Genomic DNA, 12325 nt, shown 5'->3' on the forward strand with positions numbered 1-12325 from the left:
TCTCATCTCCCTATTCACACACACACAACCCCCCATCCAAGGAGAACTAACCTCACTCAGGGCTGTTTACAGGGGACAGAAGGCCAGACCCATTTCACACGCGGCCGAGTAACAATTAAACCCCCCTCTGATCCCCTACCCTGATCCCTCCTCCTCTGCTCTTCATCAATCAGGAAGGGAGGGCCCAACTGCCTGATCTTCAGTTACAATAGTCCTCTGTCCCTCTGTGTCTTAGTCCCGCCATGCCCTCCACACTCACCCCATCAGCACAAAAAGATGGAGGGGAGGAAGAGGAGGAGAGATGCCCAGAAGCCTGCACACACACACTTGTTCCTCCCCGCCCCCTTTCTAGCATAATCACACAGCCACTACCAGTCAGAACCGGCTCTGTTGGGCCTTGAAAGGGAGGAAGAGATCCATTTATTGAGCTTAGACTTTGCCACTGAAGCTTCATATAGTGGTATATTACAGGTGGACATGTGTCAGTGAAGTTAGTGAGATGAAAACACTTCAATCTGAGATATGTGTGGGGTTTGTCATGCAGTTGCATGCACTACTAAACATCAGACATGTGATTAAAGGCCAGGCTCTTTTCCTTTTAAAGTATCACCTTACAGATTTTTTCCAGGCGCAACGTCACAACCTTTTCAAATGGCAAACAAAGTTAGCGCTTTGTGTGTGTGTGTTTTGTGTGTGTGTATCAGGTTGGGGACTGTGTTCCTTTCTCTGCCCCCCCCGCCATCCCACACAGGCAATCCGACCCCATTGTTCCGCAAGAGTGGACCTGCCAGCCACCTGTCCTACCTGCCCCTCCCATCTCTCAGGGGACCACCCCCCTGCATCTGTAAACTCCACCTAGTGCTCACCTGTGTAGCCAGCCTCACATGCACACTCGTAGCCATTGATTTTGTCAATGCATCTCCCGTAGTCACAGGGTTTGCTCTTACAGTCGTCCAGGTTCACCTCACAATTGAAACCTGTAAATTGGAACAAATGTAAGCAAATGATATGAGGAAAAGCTCAACATTTTAGCTGCAGGAATCTGTGTGTTAATGTCTAACATTTTACCTGCAGTGCCTTTAGGGCAAGCACAAATATACGTGTTCTCCCTGTCCTGGCAAGTTCCACCGTTCTTGCAGGGCTGGCTAAGACACTCATTAATGTTGGTCTCACACAAGCGGCCAGTGTAGCCAGGGCGGCAGTAGCAGGTGAAGGAGGCTAGGCCATCCTTGCAGGTGCCGTAGTGGCAGGGGTCAGAGTAGCACTCATTGATATCAGTCTCACAGTGCTGTCCTGTGTAACCTGGGCAGGAAAAAAAGAGTTAGTATTTACAAGAATAATGGCAATGTTCATTTGGAGAGAAAAAAAAGTGGAAGACATTTTCAAGACAATTCAGAAAAATTAATTGTTTGTTTTACCCTCAGCACATTCGCAGGTGTACTTATTGGGACCATCGGTGCATTTAGCTCCATTCTTGCAGGGGGTGCTGGCACACTCGTCAATGTCCACCTGACACAGACTCCCCGAAAAACCTACAAATGCATTGAACAAAATACAGAATTTAACTTTTATTGAAATGATTGTACAAAATTATGCAAAACATAATTTAGCTTGTTATATATTCTGTATATCATGGATTTGGTGTGCATTATGCAACAATAGTAAGACAGAAAACAGAAAAGAAAAACATCTGACGTAGGTCTGCAGACACTAAAGGTCCTAACAAACCATTCCACAACACTAATTCCACCCCCCACCCCCTCCTTGGCTCTTACTGTGCAGTGAAATCTTTCTTTTCTTTCTTTCAACCACTACACAATGGCCTCCAGCTCCCCTACCCAGCCATAAACCAATCCCTGCCCTCCCCCAATTTTGGCGCTAAGCTCTAACACAAACTCTCATGCCCGCCAAATATGCTAATGTTTCTGCAACCTGATCCACTCTGTCCTGTTTACCCAAAACCCCTTCAGTGACACAATTAGAGAAAGTTAATAATTTCCATTTGATCTGTGAACCATATATCACGAGTTATACTCAGCTAAGTTAATGATCCACTCTTTTATAGCCTCTAATCTGCTCCCATTGCCTGACCAAAAAGACACCAAAAGGATCCAAGAACCTATTTATTTTACTCAATTAACTCTATCATCCTTCACTGATAATTTCTTACCTTTGGAGCACTCGCAGTGGAAGGAGTTGATTTTGTCAATGCACTTGCCATTGTTGAGACAAGGTTGGCTGGCACACTCATCTGTGTTGATGTGGCAGAACACACCCTCATATCCTGAAATCGTACAGACACATGAGGAGAAAAGAGTTATTGACCAAATCAAGTACCCTTACCCTAGTCAATGTCCCAGAATATAATAATAATAATAATAATAATAATAATGTTCCAAAATTACAAAGATCCCTGCATTTACCTTTTCCCCTTTCTCTCCTCATGCAATATAAACCAATGCTCCTACCTGGCATACAAATGCAGTGAAACCCTCCAATCTGATCCAGGCAGGTGGCATCATTGTTGCAAGGATTAGACATGCATTCATTGACATCCATCTCACAACGAGGTCCTTCATATCCTTGAAGACACTTGCACTGGAAAGAGCCTTTGGTGTTGAGGCAGCGCCCACCGTGTTCACAAGGGTTGGCACCTACAACATTTGAGACACAAGTTGTCATGCATATGCATCGTCATTTATGCATAATAATTTACAAACTATACCAGAAGAAAACTTTTTAACTTACCGAGGGAGCATTCGTCAATGTCCAGGTTGCAGGCTGACCCAGTATAACCGGGGGGACAGGTGCAGATTGCCATGCCGTTGACTGGGTTGGTATCACAGTTGGAACCTTTTTGACACGGATTGCTGATGCAGGCGTCATCAAGGTGGCACAGCAAACCTGGGGAGCACCACAAGAACTAACTTTCATCTAACTGTATCAGTACATTTATTCACTTGATTAAGATCTGTGTGTACAGTATGTCTGGAACAGCCACGGATAGGCGTACCTGTGCGTCCATGAGGACACTCGCAGAAGAAGGAGGCTACGCGGTCGTGGCAGGTAGCGCCGTGGTAACAAGCCGCGCTGGCACAGTCATCAATGTTCTCGCTGCAGTTGTCACCGGTCCATCCGTTGACGCAGACGCAGTGGTAGCTGCCGTGAGTGTCGTGGCATGTTCCTCCATTCTGGCATGCGTTGGGCATCAACTCACACTCGTCCACATTTTCTGTGCAGTATTGACCTGAAAGCAAAATAACACAGTGTGCGGCAAAGTTTATACATGTTTCTTTGTGATTTTCTGATTTTATTTTAAAGTAAAAAAAATCTGTCTCAAAGCAAAATATCACCTGTGTAATGAGGTGGGCACTGGCAGTTGTAGGTGTTCACACCATCCACACACATACCACCATTCTGGCAGCTGTGACCTGGACAGTCATCAATGTTATGCTCACAGTGCTGACCTGTAAAGCCTGAACAGGGAGAGACCAAGACAAAAAGAGACACAATGTCAAGAAGTGGGGAGTAACAAAGAGATTTAGCAACATTTGCTTTTAGTAAATAATAAGTCCTTTTCTTCCTCTCGTTATAACTTGGCACTCAAGAGAAAGATAAGCTATCTATATCCTTGTGGCAGATTGTTTTAATGCCCTATAGATGACAGAGCAACTTGTGTCTTCCTCAAACATCAAAGGCTTGAGTGGGTGTTTTAGACCCACGATAGTCTGATTAACAATCAATCTCTGCAGGTGCCCGTGCAGCTTCACTATCTAGCCGCATTCCAGCACGAACACCCACGAGAGCCACACAGCATGGGTTAAACTTTAACACACAATATCCCTCATTCATCTGCATAACTAAACAACTTCCTCTGTGCTGGTCATAAGCACTCAGTCAGACAATAACACAGTCAGCTAAAAGCTTACACGATGACCACATGTTGAACCTTTCGGAGAAATAGATATGTTCTCAGTTACGATGTGTTATGGTAAGGAACATTTTTTCACAGCTGCAGTCCTACCTCTAACAGCAGTAACCACAATTGCTCAAAGCTATCCAAAGTTTTACACAACTCTGCAACGGCTTTGTGTGCCAACACAATAAAGACGCCAATCAGACTGGCTGTATTTAACTGAAAAACAAGATTTTTTTTGTGTCTGTGACCTCATGAATAGGGTGTGTATATCTATACGTTTATGTGTAGGCCCATGTGTGTACCCCTGGTGTTGTGGGGGCTTGCTGGTGATTATCAGAAGGAAACGTCTGTGTGAGTGCATCCTGCCAGTGGAGGCTGGCAGAGAGGGGGGTAGCCAGAGTCTACTCATTCCACTTAATCAGATTTTACTACAACAACATGCTGGTTTTTAGGCCAACTGACCTTTTAGGAAAACAAAAGTGTACGTTTTGTTGCTGCACTAGCCATATGCAACTCCTTATGTCAACAGATAAAAACTATTGTATTGTTGCTTGTTAATCTGGAGATGTGTGTTTGTGTGTTACCTGGAAGGCAGCTACAATCATAGAAGGTGTCTCCCTTCTGCACACAGGTGCCTCCATTCTGGCATGGTGAAGGGCTGCATGGCATGTAGGGTGTCTCACAGTGTTGACCAGTGTACTCATGAGGACAGCGGCAGTTGTATGAGCCCACCTCGTTCACACACACACCACCATTAAGACAGAGAGAGGGAGTCTGGGCGCACTCGTTGACGTCTTGCTTGCAAGTTTGACCGTGGAAGGAGGAGGGGCAGGTGCAAATGTACGTGGAATCGAAGGCTGAGCACTGACCACCGTTTGCGCATGGATTGGACGCACATGGGTTGGCAAGCTGGCAGGTTTTACCTTGAAAACAAAACCACAAGCGAGATATTAATCATTGTAGTTCATGGGGAAATTATAAAAAAGGAAAGTACAAAAAAAGTATATGATAACATTTTATCTACATACCTGACCACCCAGGTGGGCAGCGGCAGCGGAAGGCGTTGAGGGTAATGAGATCACAAGTTCCACCATTGCGACAGGGGGAGCTCATGCAGGCATGGTTGGTGGGGGTCAGGCATAGCCGGTCTATGAAACCCAGGCGGCACACGCAGCGGAAATCAAACGTGTTGCCATGGGAAATAGCGCGGCATTCACCACCATTGCGGCAGGGTGAAGGGCTGCAGGGGCTTGGATACTGGCAACGATTTCCTACGTAGTCACTGGGACACCTGGGAGTAGAAAGTAAAGGGAGAAGTTGTGGTGATTAGTTTAATTCACGGGGGCAATTATCTTAACAATAGAGGAATAAGGGGAGGGTGGGAGGAGGGCGTAGTGGAGAGGGACTAAGAGTTTCCCGCCTAGGAAAGTCCCACTGCAGCGGGACTGGGATGGCATGTTGTTCTAGTGTGTCTCTCTGGATTAGACTCCCTCAGAACCTTGAAAACACATTCTGCTGGGACAACAGACGCCACTAAATAATAGTCTAGCCGTAGCAGCCCGTTCCCAACTACCTTTCGCCCCCAAGCTGTCCACACTCATCCTGAATGAGTAAAGAGATCAAGGGGACTGTGCCGGCTCTGGATGTACTATATGAAGCACTGCATTCAGGACCTAAGGCCTTGCTTCCCTTCCATCCAGACTAAGGATGGATGCTGCAACAGTCACATAGCTCAAACTTGCTGAAGTGAAGACATAGAAACTCGGGACAGAAGCTCAACAAAGAACAGGGCTGGCCTCTCCTTTCGCAGTGTCTGGGTAATGACACATAATACCGCCCCCCCCCCCCCCCCCAAAAAAAAACTAAAAAAAATTACAAGTAATTCAATTCCCAACTGCCAACTGCTCAGGCATAATCTGATGTGCAGCTTGTACATAACAGTGAAGTCCTGTCACGTGCAAGAGCATTCTAAGTCAGCAAAAAAGTGTTTATGTTTGAATTGGGGCTTGTGTGCAAGTGTGTAGTTGTGCATGTGGGCGTGTGAGTGTTAATGTGTAAGGGAGGGCATCTGTTGGCCTCCGAGTATCGCCACAGGGAGCAGGTGCGCATGTTAATGAAGGCAGCTGTTGGACAGGCCTCCCCCCCCCTTAAATCCTTCCTCACCCCTCCCCTCTGTCCCCTTGTCAGATGGGGGTGCTGACAAGCCAACCTCTTCTCCAGGGACATGAAGAACCCATGTGAAGTCAGCTGTTGCAACTTCTGTCCCCCCCTCAACCATTATTATTCTCAATTCCTCTCTTCCTTACCTGTTCCTCTTTTGAATGAATTTTTTTCTACACTAATACGGAATCTTCTTTCCCTTCAGTCTTCTCCCTGTCACTGCTTCTCACATTCGACTTTTCATTGCTCTGTTTTCTCATTTCTCTCTTGTGTTGACTTTTTACAGCTCCCAGAAGTTTGCCTTTTACAGCGTTCCCCTTATGTCACATGGGACTGCTGAAGACTCCTTTGTTGACTTAGTTAGGTGCGACCAATCAGGGAGTTTTTAACAGTGCCTTGAGCCCCACAGGGGGCCCAGACAGTTGCAATTGGCAGAAGATTGTTAAAGCATTTGTGTGGCTTTGAAGTTTCCCTGCTTCCCATTCCACTTTACCATGAAAACACACGCATGTGTGTGTGTGTATGTGTGTGTGTGTGTGTGCATCATCCCACGCTAACTAACTGTAATAGATCCTCTTTGTTCTGAAGTCAGTCCACTCTGAGATAAAGATCCACCCACACGCTAAAAAAGCTAAGCAGCACACACCACGGCAACAGGTCTCTCCCAGCGATGCAATGTCCCCTCAGGCCAGAGCAGATGCTTCTCCGACCTCTGAACCCAAACACTTTTGTGACTGTGGGACGGCCTCTTTGCCTTTTCTCCCCCCTCCCTGCTGGGCCTGATCTACCATCTGCCTCTCTGGAGTGACTTTATCCTACAACACAAAACCAACCCCACTGTGTGCTGGAAATGCCACCGCTGTGGAAATTGTTATGGTAATGGCTGAGGGTGGTGTACAGTAATTATGCGTACAAGTTAGAGTTTTACACTCTTCATTTTTCTATAATTTTGTTTATGAAAGTATAATATTATCATCTCTCTTCTCACGTCACACTCTCTTTACCACCCACTGCTCCCTTTTCTCTTTAAGTGGCTCTTTGTTTCTGCCTATTCCTCCTCATCTATTTTGTCTAGTTAGCTGATGGTTAGTTCCCTTGGATGTGTCTAACCATTAGCCAAGGTCTGAACCATGGGGTCCACATCTGTTCGTAAGACCAAGAACAGAACAGTGAATCTCTGCTAGAGGAAATGAGGAATGTACTGGGTCTGGAAGGCTCTTAACACCAATCGCACTTTACTAGGTTTAGTGGGTTTTGTACTGCAGTAGGAGATCAGTACTATAAATACAGGCATGCATAATACAGTAATATATACAAGCAAGTGAATCGATTCTTACTAAAAGTTCTCCAGTCCCTCAAGCTGTACTTTTCTAACAGTATACATTTTTAAAAAAGTATGAATTTCAAATATTGTGTTGGCTTGGGTCAATGTGTCACAGGAAAAAGGCTCATAAAGAGATCATTCCTCATAGTGATAAAGCTATTTCCTGTCTCACTCTAAAAGGAGCGAAGTGGGAGGATTTATGAGGGTCAGCCACAGTGACAAAAACTGAGCATCTGCTTGACTAATGACTGCAAAATCACGTCCATTCACTAAATACCAGTTAGCCAACACCAGGGTCTTAACTTCAACTGTGTGTGACTGAGCGATAGACCTTGGTGGCAGATTCATGGAGACATCTCAGCTCACAGTCAAACAAGGAAAAGCACCTGCCTGCCACTCCACTTCTAACAATGGTTATCAGTGACACATCTTCTAAAAGTACCTCAGTTTTGAGCTGAACCCGGACCAGTTCTTCCCAGTCTCTCTTGTCTCTAGTAGCAAATATACTAATTTGTCAGGTGGTGGCATCAGGGATAATGAGTGGTAACTACCGGGCTAACCCTAACTGGTAACTATTTTAACTGATAACATTTCCTCTCATGGATATAATTAAAACACTGTTAAGGAAGAAGGCCTACATGTGTGCTTCTAACCCATTTACCTCATGCTCTGAAGTCCAACACTGAACTGCCAGAGGAGCGGGTGTTTCTACATCTGACAGCCGGTGCTGGTGCATGTGAACTTCCAGCACTCACTAGAGCCAAATAGCATCTTATCTATGTGCTGTGACAGCACAGCTTTGATCGCCCCGCTTTGAGGATCTCCAGAGTCGCAGGATCCGGAACACTACCCAGTCTACTCTGAGGCCCCACCAACACTATGGGGGAATATGTGTTTGTGTATCAAAGGTTTTCCACAGTAGCGTGATGAGGTTGTTCTTAATTAAAAATCAACATAAGTTTAAACACAGCGTGCCACTAATCTCATTCACTGCTCTATCCGTGGGGCCCTGGCATCTAGGGAATGGGCCCAACCAGGGGAGTGGCAGCATCAGTGCTTAAACCCCAATAAAAGCCCTGCACCAACAGGCACACTTGACCCAGCAATGCACCTGATTCGCTTAAGCTCACATGGAGCTGAGCCTTAACAGAGACCTGCACTGTAATCCTATAGGAGGACAAATGAAGAGCGACATTCCTTCTTGAGGGATAGTTGAGCATCATTTCAAGTGGTGCTGGGCTCCCTCTAGACAGTCGTTATGGGTGAAACATTTTATCATCAATATGCAATACCAGACAGCTCTGTGCAAGGTCAGAGAGGTCTGACTACACCAACCACAGCAGACTTTCAATTTTGTGACTCGAGTCTATTTCTGTCGGACGTCTGCAGTATTTGAGATATGTAGTGAGACAGTTGAGATGTTTTCTGGGTTTATTATTAACAGTCACCTCAGACCAAAACAGTGTCTATTTCAGCAAAGCAGCATCGACAGTCAGTCAGTCGTGCAAAGGCGGGGGTTGAGGGCAACAACCTTTCAACCTCGCTGTGCCCTCTCACAAATGGAAACTAAATTTGACTCACACGACGCTGTGCCCTTACATGTTTTTAAGCTGCCTATATAACAAGACGGCTACAGCTGCATGGGAAACAGGAAGCCCCAGACCTTCAGATAACCTTTAACTTTACTAATTCATGACCGAGTGTTTCCCCATTATGCGTTTCGTTGCCGTTTCCGTGTTTCTAGTACCACGACAAACTTAAAGTACACTTTGAAGTCTGATTCAGGGTTCCCCAAATTAAAGCCTTTTCTAGTATTGAAGCTTTTTCTTTAACATAAAAAGATGATGATAATTAAAATGATTTCTTTAAATCAAACAAACACAATTTTCCCCCATCCGAGTTTTAAGGATTAAAAAAGATGGCGAGCTAGAACAGTTGTCAATGTCTGTTGATACTGTGTTTCTCCCCTCACATGCCCTGTTTGTCTAGTGGCAGAGCGGAGGTCCCATCTATGGTCTATGCCAAGGATTTCCTTGCTGTTCAAAATGAAGGCATTACAACCTGTCTCTGTAATTCAAGATGCCAGATAGCCTGAAACCTTTTTTTCTTAACTTCACATTTTCTATTGTTCTTGCTTTCTGCCTTTGTAGGGCAGGTGCAGGTCAGCCCAATCAACCAAAAGGAGGCAAATATGCAGCAATTTAATAAACAGGACAGAAGCCAGTTCCTGGTTTGGGGATGATCCACATTGAAAAGCTTTAAATTAAGAGTGATTATATTTAGAACTAGGAAGGACAGAACACATCCTTTCTGCAGTACGGGGTGATGGAATACCAATTTTGTCTCAACACAATAATCCAACTAAACCCATCCGTAAGAGAACTGATTACCACAGGTTACACCAAGCCTAACCTTGTTCTCTCTGCCAGCATGTGATTTCACTCTCTTCTCAAACTCATGGGAACTGTGCTGAAAGAGGTTTTAAATCCACCACTTACCACTCACATCTGTATTGCCACATGCGTTTTAGACACTGCTGCAGTAAACCCCAACACACAACATGACTCAACTGTTACTTCGAGAACTGCATATGTGGGTTTAAAGCATTTTAGCATTTTGACCTTGTGTAACAGGAAATAAACATCTTAACCTCAAAACAACTCAACCCTTGTCTGAATTTGTGGCATTGCTGATACTTTGTCATTACAGTGCCAACCTCTTCTTCTTTTTAACCAGTGTGCAAACATCACTTTCCCCAGGTGGACTTTCCACGTATGCCACCACACAATTCCCAGGTAATGTGGCACAACAAGTTGGTTATTAAAATCCCCTTTGGTATATAGACGCCACACAATCTGACCCCTGAGCACTGGCTTGAATCTTGCAGTGCACCCCATGACTGATGGCTGCTTGGCTTGGCAGGGATGAATGATTAATGAGAGGAAAAGCAAGGAGGAAGAGAGAGTGAGGGGTGGGTGGGTGAAGTGATGCTCTCATCCTGTCTGTTTTTAATTGGACTGAGCAGAGATGGCGACCTCAATAACAGCTTTGTGGAGGAAGAGGGTGGAGGATTTCTGTGTGCACACGTGCGGTGGTCTGTGTGTGGGGAGTGTGCAGATTAGATATTGTGAGTTGGTGGCCCTGGGCTGATGCAGCTTGGGCTCTTCAATAGCTCCCCCTTGTCCCTGCAGACCAGAGAAGCGCCTGCCATGACCAAATGCCCCCGAGGGTAAACCAGGCCACCCCTGAGCTTCTTTACAGATGATGCCACAACTTGCAATTATAAAAAAAAAAAAAATCTGCATTCTTTTTTGTCTCTTCTCATGACTATCCATTAGTAAAACTTGGTTAAAACTGAGATACTCTTTTGTACTCTGGCACAACAACATTCAATGTAAATCAGGCTTACACAGACTTACATGTAGGTAAGCTAAAGGGAATATTAGCATATCAGGTGTCTCACCCTCATACGATTAACACCAATCTATAGCCTAAACAAATAATGCACAATCTGCCTTCTCTTCTTGTTTGCTTTCAAATTTCTGCACTTTATTCCAATTAATCTCACTCTCTTGACATCCAATCCAATTACATTTTACAGCCATCTGGCTTTCTAATGGAGATCACAAGCGGGTGAGGTGGGGGGTAGAGGGGTGTGTGTCCATTCAGAAAGCAGGAGACAAGCCTTTTGGAGGGGGTAGCTGGAAGGGGGGGGATTATGGCAGAGGTTTGGTGTGTGTTGTGGTTTTTGGGGTGACTATGGCATGATGGGAAGCCCCACTCAGATTAGTCACACAGCATTATTCTGACTGCAGGACAATGGGTGACGGGCGGCAGGCGAGCCCCAGCTGTCGCCCATGAAAGGACAGAAAAACAAGATTTAGGACTGGACGCGTCCTCTCACTTTGCTGGTGAAGGGGTCTTGCATTCATTAACGGGCCTACAGATTGGGGGGAGGGGGGGTTGTCCAGCTACACTTCTTTAACCTCTCTGGTACTGCACTCTTTGTATTTCTTCACTTCTTAAACTCTTTTCTTTTGGGGGAATGTGTGCAGCCTCACAGAGCAATGTGGCTCCTGGAGTTATACAGGAGCACACCAGCCCAGAAGAAACTCTAGGGCCTCTGGTTGCTGGGCAAAGGGCCCTATCAAAGGCTGGAATGAAAGGGGGATATGTGGCCCCTTTTTCTTTCCAATTAAAAAGCACTTTCAAGTACCAAAATTACACAACACTACACTTCTAAGGCTGCACAACTTTCATACACAGAACGTGTAAAGCAGGAAATGCAAATACTTTGTGGCAGTCTGCAGTGAAACATCTGCTACATCACACTTTCCTGCCTTGTGGTCTTCTTGTTACTTACTTGCATTCTCCATTTCCATTAGAGGTGGCTTCACATCTTCCTCCATTCAGGCATGATTCAGTGGGCAGGGAGCATTTTAGACCTGTTTAGCACATACATAGTATTAGAACACATCATGAGCAGACAAGGCAAACAGCATGTTGGAAATATGTACTGATAAACTAGCTGTTAAGATTAACAAGGATTAGGCTGAGTGGGAATTATTCATCAGTGATATTTTTAATAATCTACATCTTTATTCACAGGAATTTTAATGTATACATGCATGTCTACATCCTAATCTTTAATTGATTTGTTACACAGTTGTCAGTGGGGAAAATTGGGACGCCTGCTGTGGACACCGGTGAGGCCAGAGCGCGTGGTGCGTGGCTTTTGGGGGGAGCGCACGCTTTTGCGGGGAAAGCGCAGCAGCTGAGGAGCTCAGATGCGGAACAAAAGAAATCAGAGTCCAGCACGAGCCATAAAACACTCTCCTCGGGCATTGTTTACTGGCAGACGGAATAGCAGCACCTCCTCCACCCGGCACCCACAACACTCTCCCATACACTCAGACAAAAGG

General features: G+C 45.4%; 1 protein-coding gene across 1 annotated transcript in view; it reads right to left on the bottom strand.

The window, feature by feature from the left end:
* The window catches only part of notch1a (notch receptor 1a), a gene marked incomplete at its 5' end in the record, with an annotated part of 23506 nt that overhangs the window by 10351 nt on the left and 830 nt on the right, over positions 1–12325 (bottom strand). The window contains 11 exon segments of the mRNA XM_032540024.1: positions 867–977; positions 1069–1302; positions 1419–1532; positions 2171–2284; positions 2469–2654; positions 2749–2904; positions 3014–3247; positions 3354–3476; positions 4504–4842; positions 4948–5210; positions 11767–11848. Of these exon segments, the coding sequence (XP_032395915.1) occupies positions 867–977; positions 1069–1302; positions 1419–1532; positions 2171–2284; positions 2469–2654; positions 2749–2904; positions 3014–3247; positions 3354–3476; positions 4504–4842; positions 4948–5210; positions 11767–11848 (1956 nt within the window).

This window comes from Etheostoma spectabile, chromosome 16, assembly GCF_008692095.1.
Source record: "Etheostoma spectabile isolate EspeVRDwgs_2016 chromosome 16, UIUC_Espe_1.0, whole genome shotgun sequence".
Lineage (NCBI taxonomy): Eukaryota > Metazoa > Chordata > Actinopteri > Perciformes > Percidae > Etheostoma > Etheostoma spectabile.